This window comes from Hypanus sabinus, chromosome 11 (assembly GCF_030144855.1).
Source record: "Hypanus sabinus isolate sHypSab1 chromosome 11, sHypSab1.hap1, whole genome shotgun sequence".
Taxonomy (NCBI): domain Eukaryota; kingdom Metazoa; phylum Chordata; class Chondrichthyes; order Myliobatiformes; family Dasyatidae; genus Hypanus; species Hypanus sabinus.
In genome coordinates, this window is record NC_082716.1 from 111,391,190 (window position 1) to 111,417,918 (window position 26,729).

A 26,729-nucleotide genomic window follows, 5' to 3' on the forward strand; every position below is an offset into this window, starting at 1 on the left:
TATACACAATAATTCAGTTTTTTTATAGTTGCCATGTATTGCATTGTACTGCTGCAGCAAAGTTAACACATTTCACGACACATGCCAGTGACATTAAACCTGATGAGGGTCTGAGAAAGGTGCCTGACCTATGCCACGTCCATATTCATTATCTAATCGCTGTATTTGCATGGGACCCGGAAAGAATGCAAGGACCTGCCTGTAACGATGTGGTTTCTTGACTCCACCAGTGGAAGGCGCGCTCTTGCGGGCTGCTTTGGTCGCAAGCTGCTTCCGGGGGGCCTTGCCTCCAGTGGATTTGCGAGCTGTCTGCTTTGTACGAGCCATTTCGAAGAGTTTTCACGCAAGTTGCTGTGAGGGAGGAAGGCAAATGGGCAACTTGATTAGGACGAGCTCAAAACTTCCGCGCAGGCTGAGAAAGTATCAACGTTGTCGGAAGAAACTGCGACATAAAAGTGGAACTAACTCAAGATTTATAAGTCTGGGTTAAAGGTGGCTCATCGGTAAAAACAAAACTTTAAATGGAAAACTGCGAAACTTGCGTCATGTCAAATTCAACAGCTGATGGATCAACCAGCAGACGGCGCCCTGAACAAAAACCACTCCTTTGACTCGCTGGCAATGGTTAATTTGTTCAATATTTGTGATGCTGAGCAAAGAATTTACCCTTTTGAGTAAACACTGGTTTAGTTTGTCTTTTTGGTGTCTAACAGACACACACAAAACAACCTTTGCGACTTTTTGGGTGTGATATAAAGAAAAATATGACAGCAGAACTATTCCCTAAAAATTGATACCCTCTCGTGCATTGTTTGCAATGTATAATGTACAATGCTCACAATATACACTTGTAAAACTAATGGGAATTAAGGCAAAATTAGTCAATTAATCAAATGGAGCGTTGAAACAACTTTCCGGTTCAGGAAAAGACTGTAAAGGTTTCAAAATGGAGAGTCCCAGCAAATGAAGGGTTTAGTACTATCAGACTGATCCAAACGCGGTAGAAACATCTAATGGCGTTTACTGATGAACCCGCGTTTTAATAACATACAACAGGGTTTATATGTACAACAATGTTAGTTATGTTTAAATTTATATTTGCAGCCCAGTTTTGGAATCCACCTCCCTACTAAATTTCGCTGACTTACACCAGGCATAAAATGTCATCTGCGCTAAGTGGTTTGAAGACACGTTCTCTGACCGTGGTTTACAAACAACTTGCCAAACTGGTAAGAAAGGGCACGCAAACTTGGCACATGACCAACCCCCCCCCCCCAAAATAAAAATCACTCCAACACAAATCTGCTGGAAAAGATTGATTTGTTTATAGGACTCTCGGGTGCAAAAATCATTCATTCGGCTCTCAGAGGACTAATCGCACAGTCCTGTTTTTTCCAATCGCACTGGATGATCGTATACATTTCCATAATGATATCAAAATAACATGACCTAATGAAATAACAAGCTAATAACAACATTGAATTACTGTTGCTAATTCCAATAGGGAGCAGGAATTACTCGTGACAGCTAAATCGAATTTGCAGTTCTTTGAAGCTTTTCCCAAATTTCACGGACCGAACATAAACTACAACTTCCAGGAAACATCGCAATATCGGCGCCTGCGCGTACTGACGACGTCCCGCAACATTTACACTACAACTCCCATGGCACATCGCAACGACGCGCGTGCGCACTCACTTTGTCATTAATTGACGGCGCTGCTTTTCCAATCGGACCGAACACTGCTAACGGACAGATTACTTTGTCCAACCGGCGCAGGAACAGCAAAGACGCAGCAGCCAATGGGAGAAGAAAGGGGCGGGGAATAATCGCAGTTGGGGGTGGGGCACGGTTTGTTTTCCTTCTCAAGTTCGGTTGGCCGGCGCGCAGGCGAGGACGAGAAACATGAAGGCGCCGCGAAAGCGAAGCCATGTCAAGGGGGAAGAAACGGCGAATAAAAACCACAAAGCCCTTAAATAACTACCCGTTCACCTCAGAAACAGCACAAGAGACGCTTTAAAGTTACCGAAGATGTATCTCGCGCCAATTCGGGCTATTTTCCTACCAGTTTAGCTCATTTATTCACACTCCCCCATCTCCAGTCACCGAAGGCCTCTTGTTTTTTATTCGAACGAGGCGATTTTTCCCTCCTCTCTCTCGCATCTTCTGGAATTTTCTCGACAGTTCCCCCCTCAGGGGCAGAGTCAGAGTCTTAAAAAGCGGCGGAGGTGGGGCGCGAGAGGTAAGCGGAGGGTCCAGGCGCGAAGCGGGCAGGCCGGGGCCGAGGGAAAGCTTACCTTTGTCGGAGGGAGAGCCCGAAGACGAGCGAGTGGGGTCCGACACAGACAAAAGGGCCGTCGGTCTGTGGGACTGACAAAATGGCGGCGGCGGGGCGACAATCCCAGCGTGCACCGCGCGCGCCCAGGGCATCAATGGAGCCAAGAGCTCCAAACTTGGCCAACTTGACCACTCTACCCCCGTCTCCACTGACATTCTCTGCCTTTTTCCTGCTTTTCTTCGCGTTTTATTTATTTTTTCACTCTTCAAACACCTCCAGTTTATCCTCACACCAATTCTACCAAATTGTTTCTTTTTAACCCTCCACTCAAATGCCTCTAGTTTCTCCTCTTTACATCAACTGTTAGAAAGCTTGTTCATTTTAACCTTCCCCTCTGCAAACACCTCCAGTTTCTCCTCTGCATGCCAACCATACCAAAGTTGGGTCATTTTACCCTTCCCCACCCTGTACATTTCCTAAATTAGTTGATTTTCTGAATGTAAATTGATAAGCTTCAACTATATTGAGCTACTTTTTGAGTTAAACCATAAGATTATAGGAGCAAAATTAGGCCATTTCACATGATTTTTTTTTTCTCAGCCCCAATCTCCTACCTTTGCCTCATATCCTTTCACCCTCTGAACAATCAAGGATCTATCAACCTTTGCCTTAAATATACTCAATGACTTGACCTCCAGAGCCACCTGTGGCAACAAATTCCACAGATTCATTACTCTTTAGCTAACAAATTCCACTGTATCTCTGTTATAAATGGATGTCCCCCTATCCCGAGGCTGTCCCCTCTGGTCATAGATTCTCCCACTGTAGGACACATTCTTGCCATATCCACTCTGTCCAAGCCTTTCAACAGGCAGCCCTCCCCCCCACCCCATTCTTCTGGATTCCCGTGAGTCGAGGCCCAAAGCCATCAAACGCTTCACATACGATAAGCCTTTCAATCCTGGAATCACTTTCGTGAAGCTCGTTTGAAACCTTTCCAGTTTCAGAATGTCCTTTCTAAGCTAAGGGGCCCAAAACTACTCACAATACTCCAATCCTGGTAATGATTTCTCCTGAATGCAAATTAAGTTTTAAAAATATTGAGGTTATTTCAAATATTTGGAGTCTTAATAAACCTGGTAATGCTGATTTCCCTTTCTGAATGCATGTTGATAAGTTTTACCTATATTGACCTACTTTAAAAAATTTTAATTATCTTCCAGAAGAGTTGACTTTGTTTCTAAGTCATTTACCAATATCAAGCTGCTTCCAATTTTTTGAGTGTATTAATCTAGAAAAGCTGCTTCCTTGCACTGACTTTACCAACATAATATCCATTAGGTTTCTATCCTCATTATTTTCTACTTATCACCTAATTGAATGGTTTATCTTTGTCGCTATCAGTTGGGAAATTTTACCTATATTGATTTCTTTGAAGTTCTATCCTTGTTTTTATTAGTGAACTTCTAAATCAACCTTTTCTTTAACCATAACTTAGTCAATTTTGTTTTTGATGATAAGGCCTTCGTTGGTCAGGGTCAACTATGAATGTTGTGTTATGGCTGTCTGGATTTGCAAGCCAGGGCAGTACATTATGGAGAGCAGACCCATGTAGAAAGCACCCCCTCTCGACATACCCGCTGAATCTAAACAAACAGCAGAGACCGATACAGTTTGGCACCAGCAGCATTGCAGGAGTTGCCAGTCAGCATGGAACTCAACGTAGGATGCCTTTAGGACACCAGCTCTGGATTTTTCTCTCATGGATTTACTCTCAAAGCCTTTCCCATGAGTGCAAGGCAGTGGGGGTTTGAGGTCAGTGTTCCTGCTCCACCATGGCTGACCAGCCCCATTTGCCCAAACTGACCTGCATTTTCCCCCTTCTCCTGTCAGTGGAAACTGTTCCGCCAGGTTTAATAGCTAGGCCACACGTGAAGGGGAGGAGCTGGACTTGGTTGTCGGAGGCTGAGACGCATTCCATTGGGGGCGTTTAGTAGGTAGTGGGAGCTTATCCCCCATTACCACACACGGCTAGGCAAGCTCATTGACTCAACTTTTCTTTTGGCTTATTTATTTTTTTAAACTCCAAATGACCATTGCAACCCATAGTTTAATTTTGGTCCTTTGTTTTCACCTTTAGACTAAAACTTTCCACAAGCAAGTTTGACCCATTTTGACTTTTCCTACCACACTTCTCTTTCCCCATCACAATTTTCCTCCACTCCCACCCAGCCAGTTCTCCAGCTCATTTGTTTTTGGAGAGCCTTTTCGCTTGTCGATAGACTACTTCTCTTTCTGCCAATTGACTTTGTTCATGTAAATTTTCACCCCAGGTGGAAGAACAGGAGCAAACAGAGCACTTCTTGCATATTCCAAAATTTATTCTTCCTAATTTGGTAAAGGTATACAAAAATTCCAGCAATTTATACAATGGCAAATAATCTTCTCACATTCAGTTAATTGCATATAAATCCAAAATCCACTTTTGTGATATTTTATCTGCTATTCAAAATCTCCAAAGGGACTGCACATTGACAAATAACATTTGTCAGGTGCAGTAGTTTTAATGAGTGAAGGGTGATTGGACCTGGATTTGTATTATCATTCTGACACCATTTTTGATGTTAAGCTTGTAATCATAAACTCATCTATAACAGGAGCTTTCCCTGTATGGTGGTTGTCCATCATGTCCAATGATGACAGGAAACTTGTGCAGTGGAAAAGCCATTGGTGGTATACTTGACTGTTATGACATGAAGTAGTAGTGGCATCACTGGCAGGAGGCTGCGGCATTGCATGATTTAATGCATAATTATCATTAAATTTGGGCAAAATTGTTATGGAGAGATTTGGGAGCAAGTGTAATCTTTTTAAAATCCTTGATCCTTCTCCCTGTCCTGTGAGTTAACTGTCATATTCAACTGTATTCGAAAGACTCAAAATGAATAGGATTACTTTTGGACTTCAGATTTGTGGGTATCAGTGTAAGACAATTGCTTCAACAAGCCCCTTTGTACAGGTAATTTGTGCTGGTAAGATTTCTATGTTTCAATCGAGACGTGAATTCCAACTGTGAGTCGTCCTTCCTACGTACATGTTGATTCCATAATGCTGCTGTTACAGAGATGAGTTTTTCTAATGTATGAATTGAAGTGTATTACAATGTAGACAAAATATTTGAATAATACCATTTTGGTAAAATTCATGTCGGTACCCAGTTGTTCTTTGGAAATCTGAGTCATTGTGCAAAGTAATAAATGTGAAATGACATGTGCCAGTGTTTAATGTTTTTTGTTCAAGAAGTCAGTTGCAAATTCTATGCTCCTAATGTTGATACCAAGTTAGAATAACTGGAATGAGAGCTAGTGTCTGAAATCATTATGAATATCAAGGAATTTCCTTTGTTAGTCCTTGTTCTAGAATAGCTTCTTAAAATATTGAGCTAGCTGGTACCTTCCATGTCTCAGCATTTGTCAGTCAGCCTGCCTTAGGGGCAATGTTGACAAAAGTGAGAACATAGTAACAGGTGGTAATGGTGGATGGGCTACATAATGAGTCATTAGTGTATCTTCTGAGTTCAGAATTTTGCTAAATTGTTAAACTCATCACCATCTATTCTGCCCCACAACAAACATGATATTGAACATTGTATTTATCATGATTGAGAAAGTAGTGGGAGAGATTGTTTCATAATTCAAATCATGGAGGAACTCAGAAGGTCGGCAGCATCTTAAAATCAGAATCAGGTTTGTTAGCACCGGCACATGGCGTGAAATTTGTTAACTTAGCAGCAGCAGTTCAATACAATGCATAATATAGAAGAAAAAATAATAATAAATAAATCAATTAAAGTATATGTATATTGAATAGATTTATCATTGTGCAAAAACAGAAATAATATATATTTTTAAAAGTGAGGAAGTGTCCAAGGGTTCAATGTACATATAGGAATCGGATGACAGAGGGGAAGAAGCTGTTTCTGAATCACTGAGTGTGTGCCTTCAGGCTTCTGTACCTCCTACCTAATGGTAACAGTGAGAAAAGGGCATGCCCTGGGTGCTGGATGTCCTTAATAACAGACATTGCCTTTCTGAGACACCGCTCCTTGAAGATATCCTGCGTACTTTGTAGGCTAGTACCAAGATGGAGCTGACTAAATTTACAACCTTCTGCAGCTCCCTTCAGTCCTGTGCAATAGCGCTCCCCCCCCCCCCACCCATACCAGACAGCAATGCAGCCTGTCAGAATGCTGTCCTTGGTACATTTATAGATTTTAAGTGTATTTGTCGACATGCCAATTTCTTCAAACTCCTAATGAAGTATAGCCACTGTCTTGACTTCTTTATAACCACATCTATATGTTGGGACCAGGTTAGATCCTCAAAGATCTTGACATCCAGGAATTGAAACTGCTCACTCCCCCCATTCTGATCCCTCTATGAGGATTGGTACTGTGTGTGTTCCTTCGCCTTACTGACGTTACTGCAACACCACTCCGCTAGTTGGCATATCTCACTCCTGTAGACCCTCTTGTCATCACTCGAGATTCTACCACAATGGTTATATCAGCAACTTTATAGATGGTATTTGATCTACGTCTAGCCACACAGTCATGAGTATATAGAGAGTAGAGCAGTGGGCTAAGCACACATCCCAAGGTGCACCAGTGTTGATCATCAACGAGGAGGGGATGTTATCAACAATCCACACAGATAGTGGTCTTCTGGTTAGGAAGTCGAAGGTCCAATTGCAGAGGGACAGAGGTCCAGGTTCTGCAAGTTCTCAATCAGGATTGTGAGAATGATGAGCGATAGTCAATGAACGGCATTCTGACGTAGGTGTTTGTGTTGTCCTGGTGGTCTAAAGCTGCATGAAGAGCCACTGAGATTGCATCTGCCATTGACCTATTGTGGCAATAGGCAAATTGCAGTGGGTCCAGTTCCTTGCTGAGGCAGGAGTTCAGTGGAGTCGTAACCAACCTGTCAAAGCATTTCATCACTCTAGAAGTGAGTGCTACGGATGGTAGTCATTAAGGCAGCTCACATTATTCTTAGGCACTGTTATAATTGTTGCCTTTTTGAAGCAAGTGGGAACTTCCAGTGAGAGGTTGAAAATGTCCTTGAATACAGGTTTTCAGACCAAGTACTCCATCAGGACCTTCTGCCTTGTGAAGGTTCACTCTCTTTAAAGACAGCCTAACTGACCTCTGAGACAGAGAACACAGGTGCAGCAGGGATCTTCACAGCTATAGTTATATTCTCCCATTCAAAGTGGGTATAGAAGGCGTTGAGTTCATCTGGTAGTGCCATTCTGCCATTCATGTTGAAGAAGAGGGCGGGGAACATCATAAAGGACTCCTTCCATCCTGCACACGGACTGTTTGAACTGCTTCCGTCTGGTAGGCGCTTCAGATCTCTCCAGACTAAGACTAATAGGCACTGGAGAAATTTTTTCCCTACTGCGGTCACTTTGCTGAACAGTTAACTGCCGGTTAACTGTCGGCTAACCATTACTTGGATTGCACTACCTGTATGTATAATCTATATTTTCATTTATATTTATCATTATTATTGTTATGAGCAGAGAGACAAAATCTGCCGGAAGTAAATTCCTTGTATGTGCACAGGTACTTGGCAATTAAAGTCTGATTCTGATGCTATTGGGTTTCACTTTGTAGGAAGTAATGTCTTGTAAACCCTGCCAGAGTCACCTCCAATCTCGTTCGAAAGGATTCTATGGAAAGGATTAAAAAGTCGAAGTTTCGGGCCTCCAGGGCTGAACTGCTGAGTTCCTTTAGCATTTTGTGCTCGTGTTTTCGATTTTTGTGTGTCACATTGCATTTGCAGAATCTCTTGTGTTTATTGTTTCATAACTGACTGATGACATTTACCAAGTGCAGAAAGGACAAGGATTGATGGTTAACAATGAAGACGAGACATATTTTGACCCAAGTAAGGTTGAATGCATTCGGCATCCAGTCACCCCTTTGTGGCTTTTGAAGGTCAGTGATCATTGAGGACCTGAGTCACCCCACCACGAACTTTTCCAACTGCTACCATCTGGAAAACAGTGCAGCAGCATAAAAGCCAGGACCAACGAGCTCCAGGACAGTTTCTTCCACCCATGCCATCAGACTGATTAATTCACACTACTACAATTGTATTTCTATGTTACATTGACTGTCCTATTACACATACTTTATTATACAATCGGCCCTCCTTATCCGCGAGGGATTGGTTCCGGGACCCCTCGCAGATTCCAAAAAATGCTTAAGTCTCTTATTCAACCTGTCTCAAAGCAGTGGACCTTAGAACCTGGCGGCAGAGCTCTGAATCCGCAGTGTTTCTGTTCACAAAAAAATCACGATTACGATTGAAAGTAAAGTGGAAATAATAAAATGATCAGAAAAAGATGAAATGCCATCGGTCATTGGAAAAGCTTTAGGCTACAGTCGGTCAACAATCAGAACAATTTTAAAGGATAAAGTGAGAAAGGCTCTGCCCTGATGAAAGCTACAATTATTACTAAGCAACGCAGTGGTTTAATTATTGGGCTTTGGGGTTTTGGGTTTTTGATCCTCTACATCAACCCGGCACAGATGGATTGCGCGCTCGGGAGCAATCTGTCACTGGATCGCCCAGTGCTGAAACATACGTTTCTTAAGTGTTTTATATCCATAGAAAGGTAAAATATATACTTAGACAAACGTTTGACTAACTGACGTTAAATAATACCGGATGTACCTGTTCCGACTTACTTAGTAAGAGAACTTACGGTTTTTGTTTGATCCCAATCCACGATAACCTACGCACACCCTCCCGTGTACTTTAAATCATTTCTAGATTACTTATAATACCCAATACAATGTAAATATTATGTACAATAGTTGTTATACTGTGTTATTTAGGGGATAATGACAAGTAAAAAAGTCTACATGCTCGAACAACAGGTGCTGGAAGAGCACTTCTGGGTTTTATCGATTTGCGGTTGGTTGAATTTGCATATGCGGAACTCGCGGATAAGGAGGGCTGAATGTAAATTAGTATAAATTGCATATTTAAACAGACACATCACATGGTGTAGCTGGGAATTTGAATACTAAGTAAGGTTCTTAGCATTTCTGCTCTAACAACTGCATTTCACTGGGCATTTAAAAACTTTACTGTCATATCCTCCAAGTGATACCTCCTGGACTTCCTCACTTACAGACTCCAATCAGTTCAGATTGGCAAAAGCATCTCTTCTACAATATTCATCAGCATAGGAGCACTACAGGGATGTGTACTTAGCCCCTGCTCCACTCACTTTACACCTATGACTGTGAGGCTAAGTACAGCTCCAGTGCCACATACAAGTTTGTTGATGATGCCACTCTGGTGGGCTGTTGCAAAGATGTTGATAAATCAGCATTCAGAAGGGTGACTGAAAATTTAGCTGAGTGGTGGCCACAACTATAACCACTCACTCAAATGTCAATAAGACGAAGGAACTGATTGTAGACTTCAGGAGAAGGAAACCAGATGTCCATGAGCCAGTACTCATTGGAGAATAAGAGGTGGAGAGGGTCAGAAACTCTTTTAAGTGTCTGGGTGTCACTATCTCAGAGGGCCTGTCCTGGGCTCATCATATAAATATAATTGCAAAGAAAGCACATCAGTGCCTCTTCTTCCTCAGGAGTCTGTGGAGATTGGGCATGTCATCAAAAACCATGGCAAGCTTCTATAGATGTGTGGTAGAAAGTGTGCTGACTGGCTGCTTTACGGCCTGGTATGGGAACACTAATGCCCTCAGAATCAGGTTTATTATTATCACTGGCATGTGACATGAAATTTGTTAACTTAGCAGCAGTGTATATATATATATATATATACACATATAACAATATATAATCTAACAGAAAGAGAAAAAAAACAAATAAACAAATAAATCAGTTACATATATTGAATAAATTTCTTAAAATGTGCAAAAGCAAGTACTGTATACAGTCGGCCCTCCTTATCCACGGGTTCCACATGCACGGATTCAACCAATCACGGATCGGGAAAACCCGGAAGTTCTCTCTCCAGCACTCATTATTTGAGTATGTACAGACTATTTTTTCTTGTCATCATTCCCTAAACAATACAGTATAGCAAATATTTACATAGCATTTACATTGTATTAGGTATTATAAGTAATCTAGAGATGATTTAAAAGTACAGGCAGTCCCCAGGTTATGAAGGAGTTCCGTTCCTGAGTCCATCTTTAAGTCAGAACAGGTACATTCGGTATTATTTAGCGTCAGTAAAACATTTTTCTTATTATGTAGTATATATTTTACCTTTCTATGCATATAAAACACTTAAGAAACATACATATTTCAATAATTAAACCACTGCGTTGCTTAGTAATAATTGTAGCTTTCATTGGGGCAGGGCCTTTCTCACTTTATCCTTTAAAATTGTTCTGATTGTTGACCGACTGTAGCCTAACACTTTTCCAATGACTGATGGCTTTTCACCTCTTTCCGATTCGCTTTATTGCTTCCACTTTATTTTCAACCGTGAACAGAAACCCTGCGGATTCAGAGGAAAAACTTCTCCCAGAGAGTTGTGGAGGTGTGGAATGCACTGCCTCGGAAGACGGTGGAGGCCAATTCTCTGGATGCTTTCAAGAAGGAGCTAGATATCTGATGGATAGGGGAATCAAGGGATATGGGGACAAGGCAGGGACTGGGTATTGATAGTGAATGATCAGCCATGATCTCAGAATGGCGGTGCAGACTCGAGAGGCCGAATGGTCTACTTCTGCACCTATTGTCTATTATCTATTGTCTGTGCCAGGTCCTAAAGTCCACCGCACTGAGACAGGTTAAATAAGGGACTTGAACATCCACGTTTTTTGGTATCCGCAGGGGGTCCCAGAACCAATCTCCATGGATAACGAGGGCCGACTGTATTAAAAAAAAGGGAGGAGGAGTCCAAAACTTCAATGTCCATTTAAGAATCAGGTGACAGAGGAAGAAGCTGTTCCTGAATCACTGAGTGTGTGCCTTCAGGCTTCTGTACCTCCTACCTAATGGTAACAATGAGAAATGGGCATGCCCTGCTTGCAGAAAGTCCTGAATAACAGATGCTGCCTTTCTGAGATTCTGCTCCTTGAATATACCCTGGGTACTTTGTAGGCTAGTACCAAGATGGAGCCGACTTAATTTACAAACCCTCTGCAGCTTCTTTTGGTCCTGTGCAGTAGCCCCTCTATACCAGACAGTGACGTAGCCTGTCAGAATGCTCTCCACGGTACAACTATAGAAGTTTTTGAGTGTATTTGTTGACATGCCAAATCTCTTCAAACTCCTAAAAAAGTATAGCTGCTGTCCTGCCTTCTTTATGACTACATCGATATGTTTGGGACCAGGTTATATCCTCAGAGATCTTGACAGTGAGGAACTAGAATCTGCTCATTCTCTCCACTTCTGATCCCTCTATGAGGATTGATATGTGTTCCTTCATCTTACCCTTCCTGAAGTCCACAATCAGCTCTTTCGTCTTACTGACATTGAGTGCCAGGTTGTTGCTGCAGCACCATTCCACTAATTGGCATATCTCACTCCTGTACACCATCTCGTCACCACCTGAGATTCTACCAACAATGGTTGTATCAACAGCAAATTTGTAGATGGTATTTGAGCGATGCCTAGCCATACGGTCATGTGTGAGCAGAAAATTCTACAAAAGGTAGTCCAGTACACCACGTGTAAAGCACTCCCAGGCATTGAGCACATCTACATTAAATTTTGCCTTAGAAAAGGAGCATCCATCATCTTAAGAGCCTTGAATTGCACCACCAGATTCAAGAACAGTTACTACCCCTCAACCGTCAGACTCTTGACCAAGGGATAACTACACCTACTCAATTTCTAGTGTTCCCACAACCAATGGACTCGCTTTAAGGGTATTTTATCTTGTCATTTTATGCTTTCTTTATTTATTGCTATTTATGTTTACATTTGTTAAATGTGCCCTCAGAAAAAAAGAATCTTGGTTGTATGTGGTGACATGTATGCATTCTGATAATAAATTTTACTTTGAAGTGACTTCCCAATCAGATGCGAGCTTGCACTGTCCTTCCAACGATCTTTTCAAGGTTGCCAACCTGCCCCTATGTTAATTGGTTTAGTGAGTTTTCTGAATAGTTTCCTTGATTTCATATTCGCAGCCCACAGTAATTTTACATATCTTCTATTTCGTAAGCACATATTATATCTGGTACCTAGTCTGCTTGAAATTCGAAAGCCAGATCACAGAACTATATTCCTTTGTTTAGCATTTTCCTCAGTAAAGGGAAAAGATTTCTGGTCTCTGCATCATTTTCTTTCTCTCATCTCTCTAAGATTGAGTGTATACATTGTAAGAGTGATTTCTAGGGTAAGCACATGCAGCAAATAACTAACTGCCCCCAGCCTTCAGATTCAAATATGAATTGTGGATTAAATCTAAAATGGAGCTCTGAACAATGAGTTCCAAAGAACCAAGAACCAAGCTAGTTGGAAGAACAAACAGATTTAAATTCTTTACTTGTGTGTATTTGGATGTCTGTAATATAGATGCAAACAGGGAGATATGATGGTGGGAAGATTCAGGCATTGGAACTGTTACATGTAGTTCAAATGAAGCACCTCTCCCATCTCCTAATCCGAACTGCTGTCAGCTTATTTGTGAATGTATATCAAACAAAAATACTACTTTAAGTATCTACCAACTGCATCTCTCTGACTTTGCTCATGTGACAACATGCATCTTAATGGAAATCTGCATTTTCACAGCTGTAAACACTGTGTCCGGGTTTCTGGTAGGGAAAGATACATCAGGGCATTTAAGAAACTCTTAGATGCATGAATGATAGAAAAATGGGTGGTTATGTAGAAGGGAAGGGTTAGGTTGATCAGAGTCCAAGTTAAGATGTCAGCACAGCATTGTGGGCCAAAGGACCTGTACTGTACAGTACTGTTTGATGTTCTGTGTTTAACAGATAGTGTTGTTCACCTCCTAATTCATAGAAATTACATTCTTAACACAAATTTAAATTTTTTTCTATAGCATACTCCATTGCCCTATGATCTGTTCCTCACCTGTTCAAAATAAATTTTATCGTTTTATGTCACCAGATACAACCCTTAAGTTTATTTTCTTGTGGGCATTTGCAATAAATCTATAGGATAATAACCATAACAGAATCAATGAATGACTGCCCAACTTGGACATTCAACCAGTGTGTAGAAGACACTCTGTGAAAATAATTCAAAAGAGGTATATTTTAAAAGATATTTGGAGCTATTGTCCGCAACCCACATACATCACCAATGATCACTAGTGTCAGCTTTTAGACGTCATGCTTCAATATTGATCGGCTGTTTTTCCCTTATCTGATTCTCTAGATAATGCAGCCGTATTCTTAGCCATGTTGGATCTAGATAAGTCTTACTTTTAAGGAACCTTCAGTTATCTCCCTAATCTTTCTGGGAAGGTGTGTGTGAGCAGAAATCACACTTCAGCATAGCTTGTTTCTGTATTGAGAAAAAATTGTTAATTTCCACCTCAAAACTGTGGGAGTGTTTTAGATTATGCAAAATATTCCTTTGAAAACAACTTCAGAATCTTGGAAAATGGAGTTGGAAATGTTGACTATTTCCTGCCTCCCTTTCCCTCCATCAAATACTGATCAATCCACCACATTCCTCCAGCTGATTGTAGCTTTGGAATCTTCTTGGGTTGGTACGTACAACCAAAAAGATTGTATTTACATAATTAAAGCATCCAAGCTTTGACTGAAGACGTAAATTAAATTAAATTAAAAATTGTAAATTAATCATTTACAATTCTGCTGGACGTCAAGGATTGGTGTAATACTGAAGAAACTCATCCCGTTGACATATTGTGATGTCATGACAGCCACAGCTATCTTGACATAATTCAGGAATATCATTGGCAAGGCTCATGAGTTGGTGACAGTGGGCTCTTGGGGTCATCTACTGTATCTAGTGCTGCTGGTGAGGCCTCCTGTATATCACTGATTACCGACAAAGATTGAAACCCAGCTTCATCGAGCACCTTCACTCCATTCACCACAAAAATTGGGCTATTCCAGTGTTCCATCTCGGTTCTACTTCCCATTTCAACGTCAGTCCATGGCCTCCTCTGCTGCCATAATGAGGCCACACTCAGGTTGGAGGAGAAACAGCTTATATTCTGTAACCTGGTGGCATGAACATTGATTTCTCAAACCTTCCTAAAGGTTGAAGCCCCTTGTCCAGATTTGAGGCTTGATGTCTGAAAATCTGGGGCTAAGAAGTTTGGAAGTGGCTTGACCTGGTATTGGAGGCTGTGTGTATGTGAGTGGGTGGGTGGTAAATGGTTTGTTTTACTGTTGTTGCTTTTAATTTCTGTGTTGTTCTGTGAACATTGTGGGCTTGCTGTGTTGCTGGCAGAATGTGTGGCATATCACTTGTGAGCTGCCGTCAGCACAAACTTGTCTTGTTTCATTAACGCAAAATATATATTCCACTAGCAACACACACTGGAGAACTCAGTAGGTCTGGCAGCGTCTAGGGAAACGAATAAACCATTAACGTTTCGGGCTGAGACCCTTCTTTAGGACATTTCACTGTGGTTTGATGTATGTGCGATAATTGAATCGGAATCCACCTTGAAGAACTAGTACAATAATGATCTTGGTTGCTTGTTTGTGTTCCAATTTGGTAGTATGTTGAAACAATGAATCAACAGGTTTATTTGCCCCAATCTTTTTGCTTCACACACTGCTAATACCGTGTTACAGATGACGTTTAGAAAAGCAATTATTTGAAGGAGTTGCTTCCTAATTTTGAGACCAACATTGCCTCAGGTCTGATTTTTTTTTGTCGCCAAGTGTGAAGGTAACTGTGTAAGTATGAAGGTTTTAGGGTCTGACCAAAAACCAGCATGCAACGAAGGTTCCTATATTACCCCTTCATACATCAATCTATTCCTCCAAGAGGACCTCAACCTTGCCGTAGGGTTTGGAGGCTTGCATGCCTCAGTGACCTGGGGAGTTATGTAGAAATGGAGTCAGGACTTTATGCTTTGGCTCTTGATAAAATCACCCATACCAAGCAGGTCAAAGGGTAGAGGCCAGACTAAGAGTGGTCCACCTGTCCTCCGGGTTTGAGGGTTCATCTCAGGGCTAACAACGCTGACTGGTCAAACAAAACTGTTATGGAAACAGCAATGAAGAAAACTTGTACATCTGAAGCCTTGAGATGGAAGACCTTCATTGCTGTCCTAAATGCCAGCAGCATACCAGACAAAAGAGAACGTTAATCTATAGGTTTATTGTTCAAAAGAATCAATGCAGAATTTTAAACTCATTATTGAAATAAAGGACCAACCATTCAAAATGTCAAATGTTTTATTTTCCCTCTTGCTTGGATTTAGCTGCTTTTTTGATGACAGTTGGGTGTTTTGCTGATTAGTCTCATTTTTGTTTATTCATAGCATGTGAGCAGCAGAGGAACGTCCAGCATTTTAGCGAGTCGCTACCAGGCAGGACAAAGGGTATATGGCAATGTTCATAAACGTGCTTTAGGAAAGGATACGAGTGTCTTTTTACAATCAGGTATATTGATAATTAGCATAACTGGGCCTGATTTTTTTTATTCAATATTTATTGAATTAGCTGTTGTACTTATTTTCATGCAAATGCCTTCTATATCATAATTTTACTTTGACTAAAACTGCACAACTACCATTGGTTGCATTTCAACTTGAATTTCCTGATAATTTAGTCTTCTGGATTACCAGTGCATTAACAATTGCACCATTGTATTGGTGCATTAGTCTTCATTTAGAAGCTGTGATGCACAATTCATGTAGGTTAAAAATTAACTTTGCCAGTTTCCAAACAAGACTCTCTGGCTTGCCATGGTACAACAATTCTCTGTGCCAATCATGTTTCTTTTAATTGGTACGCCTTTTGGAATTGTTGCCTTGAATTCTTTGTCTTGATCCTTAGGTGAACTGTTCACTCACTGCCCATTACACTGCTGCCATTTACGGCAGCAATGAAGGTCCTCCAATTCTGGCAGTGTTCAGAGCTCCCTCTGTTTTCATTACCGTCCATCATGGAAGTCCCAAGTGGAGACTCAGGAATATCATTGTGCTCAGTTGTAGGATTCTTCATTGCTGTTTCTGTAAATATTTTGTTTTACTTGTCAGGGTTGTTCGCCCTGATCTGAACCCCAGAGGACTCGTGAACCACTCTTAGTCTGGCCTCTACCCTTTGACATGGGTGACCCTACCAAGAGCCAGACTTCAGCAAACCCTACAACAAGGTTGTGGTCCTCATGGAGAGGAGTATTCACTACTTAGCCATTAAACCGTGCTGTAGCAGTGAACTTTCATGAGAAGGTACATTTCTATGCTGCCAAGTAAATTAGGATTGTAGCCACCATCCTTCAGGTTCCAGGTTTAACCAAATATGACAATTAATGTTTTGATGTGTACATTCTCAGAAGTATTATCTGGGGAGGAGTAGTGGTATTGTTAGGAATGTAGCTCATGGTAGGAATTAAGATTGCAGGGCCAGGCAATATCCTTCTTTGCTCTTCCATCAACCAGTGTTTGATTTGGGCCTATTTAATGCATCCAGTGATAAACTACTGTGGGCCAAGAATAGTGAATGTAAATTTGAACAAAATGTTGTTAATTCCCAACTTTAAAATGGGGGAAGATGAAAATTTATTTCACAGATTCCCTCTGTGAATATTCAGAATTATCTACTAATGTTGCTCCTATGCCATCATGAATTTCTGCCAAAGTGGTGGAGTATAATATTAAACAGTGCAGATTATTCAAAGAGCAGGCATTTTAGACAAGTGGTTCCTTGGACCACATGTGGTAAATGTGACTTCATTGCAAGAAACAGAAGTTAAATCAGACAACTCCATGAGAGCCATAAAAGATTCTGCAAATGTTGGGAGATGTGGAGCAACACCCAAAATTCTAGAGGAACTCTGCAAGTCAGGAAGCATCTATGGAAGGGATGAACAATCAATGTTTTGGGCCTGAAAGGATCTCAGCCTTAAATGTTGATGGTTCATTTTGCTCCACATTTGCCATGTGACCCAAGTTCCTCCAGCACCATCTCTGCAATTGCATCGGAGAACAGAAGTATTTAAAAGTACCACGCAGATTGTCATTGATTTTATTGCAGTACTACATCAGTAAAACTGATACATTTAAGAGCACCCAGGATAAAATGAATTCAAAAGTGGCAGAAATACTCAGGAGGCAAGGTAATACCATTAAAATTTCAAAACAATAACAAGTCTGCAATCTGAAATATCATATCAGACCTGCTTAATAGTTTGTGATTTTAAGAATTTTCCAATACACAGCATTTCTTTTGGAATAATAGTTTTATAAGTAAGTGTGCAATCTGCATCTGTTACAAGGGGAAGTAATGGTACTGTTTTCACTTATCTCATCAATTGGGCTAATACAGCTCCTATTTTCTGGTCAAAACTGATGTAATCATCCAAAGACCATTAAGGAGGAACACAATCATACCATTTAATTTTGCCAATACAAGGTAGGTTCACTTGAAACAATAGGCTTGGTGTTTTACTAACTTATAAATTTCTGTTCTTAATTTGTCTATGCCATGCACCACCAAGCTGAAGTTAAGTTTGTTAGGACAAATCTTGAAAATTACCTCTTTGCCAGGATGAGAGTGCAATGCCATATAGTTTAAGATGGACAGCTGATAAGTAGATCTAAAGTGCAAACATTGACTAGTTGCATAATGGAGAAGCAAGCCCTAATCAAATACCACAAGGTTGCAGAAAATATGCTACCTTTCCATTGGTTAGGGTTGTGCATTCTTGCAATGCAGCACTGTAGGAAGAAGTTACTTAGAAGCCCTGGAGGAGGTGGGTGGGAGGGGGGGCAAGGAGGAGGAGTGAAAACAAAAGGACTTGCTTGATGAAAATTCACTCAAGTCAAAACTCCATAAAACCTGGTCACTGGAGCCTTTCACGTGGACATCTGGGAACAGCCGTGCCTTCACAGACATTTCAGCTGTCTCCGTCATTAAGTGTTCAGCTGCAGCAGACAAGTTAAATGCATGTTTAACTGGAAAGGAAAAAAACAGATTACTCATTTGCTACAATATTGTCTGCAGCAATTGAACATCACACAATGTCATTCCACCTGTAAATTCTGCTTACCAACTAGTCATAATGTCACATTCCAGTACTCGAAGGAAGTGTGAAAATACAGATTTTAAAAAGGGATACTCCATCCTTTCAGGCACTAGGAGAATATGCAAGGGATTACAAACTTTTTTTTAAAATTAGTTGCCTCTTACACTTTTGCTGGGTTCCATGATGGCAGTAAATGATTCTGCCCGAGGCATCCACACATTAAAATTTCAAGTTATATGTATTGCAGATCTTGCAATAAACACAAACTGAAGGTGGAATCACTGTTCGCTGGCACTTTGGGCAACACTTGACAGATAGCTTATCTCTTTAATTATTTCCACTTTCTCTACATTATCTGCTTGTTCTTTTTGTCATAATTGTTTCTTGGAAATCGTTGGAGCCTGTGTCATGCAGTTTGGAATTTGATTGAATGGTCTAGTGCTGGTGTCTCCGAAAAAGACTGAGAGCATAAGCTGCATCGTGGAGAGGATCAGAGACCGAGTGGGGGGGGGGGGGGTCATGACAGACTCCATTTCGCAGTATCAAGGAAGACTCAAGTATCAATACAAAGGCAGAGGAGGCCATGGGGTCGCAGCAGTCAGTAGCCAGGTTGGCAGCATTCAGATCTGATGTGGCTGTCACTCTTCACAGAAGGACTGAGTTCGTGTGGGCACTCTCCTCCATGCTGCCAGGAGGATGTTTTCTAAATTCTGAGATTTATGTGATTATTGGACTGTTGTTTACATTGGTCCCCATTCGTTTACTGTTTTTTCTTGTTGCCATTTGGTGGGTGAGCAATATGTTACTGTTTGTGTGAGGGAAGGTTTGGGGATATGGTGTCTGATGTTCTTGGTGGTGTTTTTCTGTATGGCCGATCTGTTTTTGCGTGTGAAAGAGGGGGTTGGGGGTTTAATGTTATTGCTACTTTTGCGAGGGAGAGGGTTGGGGTTTGGGGTTTTTGATGTTCCAGCTGCCATTTTCCATGTGGGCAATCTTAGTTTCTTGTGTGAGGGAGGGGGTGGGGGGCTTGGTGTTCTCAAGTTTTGTTTCTTTTTCCTTTCGTGGGGGTGGGGGGGGGGGTTGATGTCTTTCATCCCGTGCTTTTTTTTGGTATTTCATGGCCATCTAGAAAGGACGAATCAAGAGTTGTATTGTACAATAAAATGAACTTTGAACTTGAAATTTAATAATGGATATTTTCACATTGAAAGGTGCTCCATAACACAATTTGAATAGCATCAATTTTCTATGATTGGTTGAAGGGAGAATGGGGGCGGGAGTGGGGCAGAAGAGAAAACAGCACTAACTTGCTGAAAATTTGCTTGTCACACCCCATCACTGGCATCAGGGAATTGTTCTTTGTGGATTATGAAGATCAGCGTGGACTAGATGGACATTGTTTCTCTAACCCAGTAGGCTCCCAACCTTTTTTAATGCCATGGTCCAATACCATTAAACAAGGGATCCGTTGACCCAAGGTTGGGAACCCCTACTCCAGGTAATTATAGACTACTGTATCAAAGCACAAATGACTTGTTTGAGAACAACCTTAAATAGGATCAGCTTAAGATCCACAGGATGCAGTGTCCATTATTGATTGTCCCATCAATGAAGTACTTTTGAATATTACATTTCGTAAGACTTTAAGCAACCACAAACAGTGTAGCTGTATATTATTTTAGAAGTCAGTTTCAGGCACCAGAGGTTTTTGCAGACCCAGGCAACTTGCTCCAGTTCATCCGCAAGAAATGGTTTATTCTTCTCAGGACTTTTTCTTTAAGCATGAACTCTACACCATGGTTTCGGCGGGAGGGTGGGGGGCTTGCTATTGCTTGCATGGTGGCTGGTGGGAGGTTGATGCTTTTGCTGGAGCAAGAGGGGGAGGGTTGATGTTTCTGCTGCTATCTGCACATGGGGGAAGATGGCTAAAGGGTTCTCTTTTCTGTCATTCATCCTGTTTTGTGGATGTCTGAAGAGTAAGCATTCTAGGTTGTCTACATTCACTGATATAAAATTGAACCATTGAGATACTCTCGTTGAGAGGTTCCCAAACTTTACCTACTATTAACCCCCTGCTTTAGTTCAAGAATAGATTAACGCAATTGACAGGACAAGTCCTTGTTTTATCCCTCAACTTTATAAATGCTCAATTCTTCGCAAAACCACGTGGTTTAAAGATAGCAAGGGAAGAGTAGGTAATAGCCAGGAAGGTCTTGCCTCCATCTAGGCAAGAATCAACAGTTCAGCAAAACCTCTGGTTCAATTCATAGATGTGACACTCCTTTTGATCCAGCAATGAAGAGTGGAGAGGGGCAGTGATAGGAACTCAAAGTACCCTGCAGATGCTGTGGTCAAAGCAACATGTACAACACACTGGAGGAACTCAGCAGGTCGGGCAGCATCCATGGAAATGAACAGTCAACGTTTCGGGCCGAGACCCTTCGTCAGGACTGAGTCATATATGTTGTACGTGATAGGAACTACTCTCTTAATCTTGACCAATGATACTAGACGTGAAATTTATGCGTCATCCTTATGAATGTGAGATTTTTTTTTAAAATATGAATGTGCCAATTATTCCAGGTTTGTAATTCAACTGGTACTATAAACTTTCTCTAGCACACAGCAAGTGATAGAATCTAAGGGTTTGGGCAGTGTTCCCCACTTTTTTCCCCAAATATATGCCAGGACCCCTACCATTAACCAAGGGGTCTGTGGATCCCAGGATGTGTGACAATAAAATGGGATTATTGTTGATGGGTTCTTACATGCCCTCCAATTTCATGCTCGCTGATCTTGGAGAAGTAAAAAGACATTGACTATCCTATCCATGGCCCTCAATCTTGTAGATCAATTCCAGGCTTTCTATATTCCACTTACTCAAGGCTTCCAGTCCATCAGTGTATTTTATACTTTGTGAACCCTCTATCTCAGGGGGTGCTAACCTTTATGCCATGGACCCTCTACCATTAACCAAGGCGTCCATAGACTCCAGATTGGGAACCTCTGGTCCATCTTAAATCACATGGGGATTGGGTTGATTGGAAACACTAAAGCCTTTGAACAGAAAATCATACAAAAAATAGTGGATTCAGCCCAGTACATCACAAGTAAAGGCCTCCCAACCATTGAGCACATCTACATGAAACACCATTGTGAGAAAACAGAATCCATCAGAGATCACCACCACCTAGGTCATGTTCTTTATTCCCTGCTACCATCAGATAGAAGGTACAAGATCCTCAGAACTCACCATCGGGTTCAATAACAGTTACTAACCCTCAACCATCAGGCTCTTGAACAAAAGTGGATAAATACACTCACTTGCCCATCCATTGAGATGTTCCCACATACAATGATCTCACTTTAAAGACTACTTCATTATTTCAAGTTCTTATTTATTTATATTTGCATAGTTTGTTGTCTTCTGCACTCTGGTTGCAGTTATAGTTATTATTCTATAGATTTGCTGTGTATACCCACAGGAAAATGAATCTCAAGTTTGTATATGGTGACTTTGAACTTTGAAGATTGGGGTGGGATAGAATTAAAAGTTTAGGGACCAGGTCTATTCAATAAACTAGAAACAGAAACTTGCATCTCAAGTGAATATAGTTTCAGAGTTAGACACTACAGTTTCTAAACTTTTAATTCTATCCCACCCCAATCTTCAAAGTTCAAAGTCACCATATACAACCTTGAGATTCATTTTCCTGTGAGTATGCTCAGCAAATCTATAGAATAGTAACTATAACAGTAACCAGAGTGCAAGAGACAACAAACTATGTAGTCAACTCCCTAAAGACTGGTTACCAAAACCTACAGGTTTCACATTAGGTCAGCATCTTACCTTGAGAATTACTTGAGAATCACATTGTTACTTTCCAAGGGCTGATTTGATTCCTTCAACTATCTTCTTCAAATTACTTTCATCAACATGGCCTTCACCACCCTGTTTGAGAATAAGTTTCACTGGTTAAACAATCATCTTAAAAATAGCATTAAAGGTCATTTCATTTTCAATGTGAATCTGGGTAATAACACATACTAGGCAATTGTCAGCTTTCAGAAACTACCTTGAAATCCATATAATTCAGGGCCATTAGAAGTGGGGATATACCATTGTTCAAAGACAAAAATCTGGAAATAAAGTAGGTCAGGTAGCATCTGTGGAGGTAATGCTGAGGAAAGACACTTGTCTCTAATGTATTGCATGTCAGAAATTCTAAAACCACACTAAATTTGAAGAAATAGTATAAGGAAATGCCAACACATTGTGGGAGCCATGTTCTCACATTTACTAGAATGTGGAGAAATACAAAGTGCTGGAGAAACTCAGCAAGATCAGGTGGCATTTATGGAAACATAAACAGTTGACATTTCGGGCTGAGACCAGTCTTCAGGACTGGGAAGGAAGGGGGAAGAAGCCAGAGTAAGCAGGTGGATGGGGGAGAGATGTGAAATAAGAAACCAAGAAGCAATAGGTGGAAAAGCTAAAAGGCTGGAAAAACAGTAATCTGATGGGAGAGTGGATTGTGAGAGAGAGGGGAGGAGGAGAGGCACCAGAGGGAGGTGGAATGCATTTGTCTTCTCTGGAGGGGTGAGAGGGGGAGGGATGAAGTAAGAAGGTAGGAAAGGCTGGAGAAGAAGCAATCTTGATGGGAGAGAAGGAAAGGGGAGGGTCAGCAGGGGCAGGTGATAAGCAGATGAAAAGAGATACGATGTGTTCGTCTTCACTGGCTCTCCACAATTTTGTGCAGTATGGGAATCCCTTTTTCCTCTGAGTGTAAAACCCAAGAAAAAAAATGTTTGCTTAAAACATTATCAAACTTAGCGAAACATTTACTCCTTTTCAGGGTAACCCACTCCAAACCAAATTACCCTTTGAAGTCACCAAGGCATGGCTTGATCCATGTCTGGAATGGACTAACAATTGCAGTTCTAACCAAGATAGCAAACCAGTTGGAATATAGTTTCTAGGGCCATTCATTGTCACTTTCTGAAGAGCAATGTCCTTTCTTGTATCAAACAAGATAGCTAGGCAGACTATTGAAGCATTGTCATATATTTGGACCACACAGTGTCCAAGATACATAAATGTGTGTTCCAGATGCAAAGTTAATTACAACACCAAGCTAGTGAATGAAATCAGTCATTTGAAAAGTCAGCATGGTAAATCTTCAGTCTTTTGCCCACCTTCCACCCACAGAGACAGATTACAGTAGTCATTACTAACCTTCTTAGAATGAAGCACTTTGCCCGACTCCAGTATCACAACCTCAAAGCAGCCAGTGTTTCCAGGAACTGGTTTTCCGAACTGAAAAAGATATAATTTAACATGTAGTAGAACAAAAAGAAACTTCCCAGTCAGTTAGCAGAAACTTGTGGATTTATTTATTTATTAAGGTGCAGTGCAGGATACATGCACATTTGTCTGGTGTTTTATAATATTCTATGTATTGTATTTTTTAAACTGATATTCTATATAGGGTTGTTGACTTGTATGTGAGAGGACAGGGCATCAAGCCGCGGTGACACAGATGGTGTTCGTCTGGAGTTGGAATTGACCCTTTGAGCAGCACCGCCCAGCAACCCCTGATTTAACCCTAATCTAATGATGGACCACTTACAATGACCAATTAACCTACCCGCTACATCTTTGGACTGTGGGAGGAAACCAGAACACCTAGAGAAAACCCATGCATTCCACAGGGAGGGTGTTCAGACTCCTCATAGATGACAACCGAAGTGAACTCCGATGCCCCAAGCTGTAATATTGTCATGCTAACCACTATGCAACCGTAACACATTACCCAATAAATTTAGAAAATTTACAATAGGCTATTCATATTCAATATGCTGCCTCTTTTCTGGTCAAAGAACCTAATCCAATCTTCCATTCTTCAGAAGACAGTACAAATACACGCTCATTTTAGTGCCTACAAGGGGTTGTCTCAGATGGTTAATTCCAAACCATTGGTATCCTTTATAACAAAATCATCTCCCTTTAAATCCTACTATTACTTGGTCATCCCACTATAGGAAGGATGTTAAGGCTTTGGAGAGAGTGCAGAAGAGATTCACCAGGATGCTGCTTATCACAAGAAGCTGGATAAAGTTGGGTTGTTTGCTCTGGAGCAGCAGGGGCTGGGAAGATCTGATAGAGGTTTACATGATTATGAGAGGAATACAGAGTGAACATGGGGTATCTCAACCTCTGCAGATACTGCTCCAGAATCTTGGTTTTTCCTTCACATCCAAGCATATGCATTCTCATGTGACTTTTGTCACTGAATTATTATATTACCACCAGATTCAGGAACAGTTATTACCCCACAACCATCAGGCTCCTGACCCAGTGGGGATAACTTCACTCACCTCAGCACTAAACTGATTCCATAACTATCCAGACTCGCCATAAAGGACTCTACAACTCATCTTCTCAGTATTATTTATTTACTTATTTATCAATAGTTTTTTTCCGTATTTGCACAGTCAGCTTTTGTGTGGAGTTTTGTGGCGACCCACTTCCTAGCACACTCGAACCAGCTCACAAGTAGCCAGCGTGCCGGCACAAAGGCCAGTCCCAAAAGGGCGCCAGGTCTGCTTCACCAACAAAGGGAAAAGCCTGCGTGGGACTGTGAGTACGTGCCCCCTACAGCATCCGCGCCCAGGGAGGCTTTAAAGCGAAGCCACGAAGTTCGAATAAAATCTTCTTTAACTGCAGCTTACCGACTCCGTGTCGTTATTTCAGCACTGCGTGTAGCACTCCGCTACAGTTTTTCCATTAATACTATTGTATTTCTTTGTTCTACTGTGAGTATCTGAAGTCTGACGGCACACACTCAACAATTCAGGAACAGCTTTGTCCCCTCTGCCATCCAATTTCTTAATGGAAATTGAACCTATGAACACCAGCTCCCTACTTATTTCTGTTTTGCACTATTAAACTATTCAAATATACATATACACACACACAGATGATAAACACTGAACTTTACAATCTTTCCTCAACCCCAATTTTCTATCCACACATCTCCTCTCACCGTATCTTTTCACTAATGTGACCTGCAACTTCACCTATAAAAAGCTCTACCAAAATCTCCATGGTCATTGTACACCTGAAGGTAAAATACAAATACACTTTGACAGAAAAAATCTTCAGTGTGCACTACTTATTTCTGCGCTGTGACATTGCATAAAAATCAAAACTACACTATTGGGTTCTTTTCCTTCAGAGTCAGAGCACTATGGAACAGAACCAGACCCTTCAGCCCATGTCTACTCCTATTGACCTGCACCGGGACTATACCCTCCATTCCCCTTCCATCCATGAACCTATCCAAATTTCTCAAGTGTTGAAACAACCTGCATCCATCACTTCTACTTGTAACTCATTCCACACTCTCACTATCATGAGTGAAGTTCTCCCTCATGTTCCCTCTAAACATTTTGCCTTTTGCACTTAACTCATGACCTCTAGCTCAAAGTATATTATTGAAATACATAAACTGCATGTCACCATATACAACCCCAAGATTCATTTTCTTGTGGGCTTACTCAACAAATCTATAGAGTAACTATAGCACAATCAATTAAAGGCCACCCAATTAGGGCATTCAATCAGAGTGCAGAAGACAACAAACTACAAATACAAAAGGAAATAATAAATAAATAATATCAAGAAGATGCGATTAAGTCCTTGAAAATGAGTCCATTGGTTAGCTTGTAATTATGTCAGCAGTGGGAAAACGATCCCTCATTTCTAGATCTCGTTATGGAATATTCAGTGTCACTTGATCCCACCACTTTGAAATGGTCCAACACTACTTGGCTTTATTAACTTGGTGTGCACTGGGATGCATCATCAGTAATGTAACCCTGGGGTCTTTAAGCATTAGACATCCTTGCCTAGGCAACCCAGCCAGGGATGATCAAGTTCAGCTTGTGTTTTTGCCATGGACCAAGATAATGAAAAGAGTGTCACTTCAAGGGTTAAGGCATTGTATACCTTGTTATTAGGTTTTATTTGACCATTTGAGAATTGATTATGTTTTGAGGCTTAGCTATTAGGCTTCATCTCAAAGCAAAAAGAAAAAAAACCATAAGTGAACTTTGTTGCATGTTTTATGAATTGGCCAGGAAAACATTATACAAATAACTATTTTACCCCTAGTTCAAGGACCGCAAATAACATGGATGTTGACTGTAAGAAGCATCTTAGTAACAACC

General features: G+C 41.0%; 1 protein-coding gene and 1 long non-coding RNA gene across 2 annotated transcripts in view; one reads left to right on the forward strand and one right to left on the reverse strand.

Annotated features, from left to right (window-relative positions):
- h3f3c (H3 histone, family 3C) overlaps positions 1–2,435 on the reverse strand; it is a 21,596-nt gene extending 19,161 nt beyond the window's left edge. The window contains exons 1-2 of the mRNA XM_059985139.1: positions 2,298–2,435; positions 200–351 (exon numbers count right to left, since the gene is read on the reverse strand). Coding sequence (XP_059841122.1) covers positions 200–327 — 128 coding nt within the window. The 5' untranslated portion in view covers positions 328–351; positions 2,298–2,435. The remainder of the gene's footprint in view (positions 1–199; positions 352–2,297) is intronic.
- LOC132402287 (uncharacterized) lies at positions 1,409–26,729 on the forward strand. Its single transcript, XR_009514874.1, has 3 exons — positions 1,409–2,242; positions 15,790–15,910; positions 24,993–26,729. It is a non-coding gene; the product is annotated as an uncharacterized LOC132402287 (long non-coding RNA).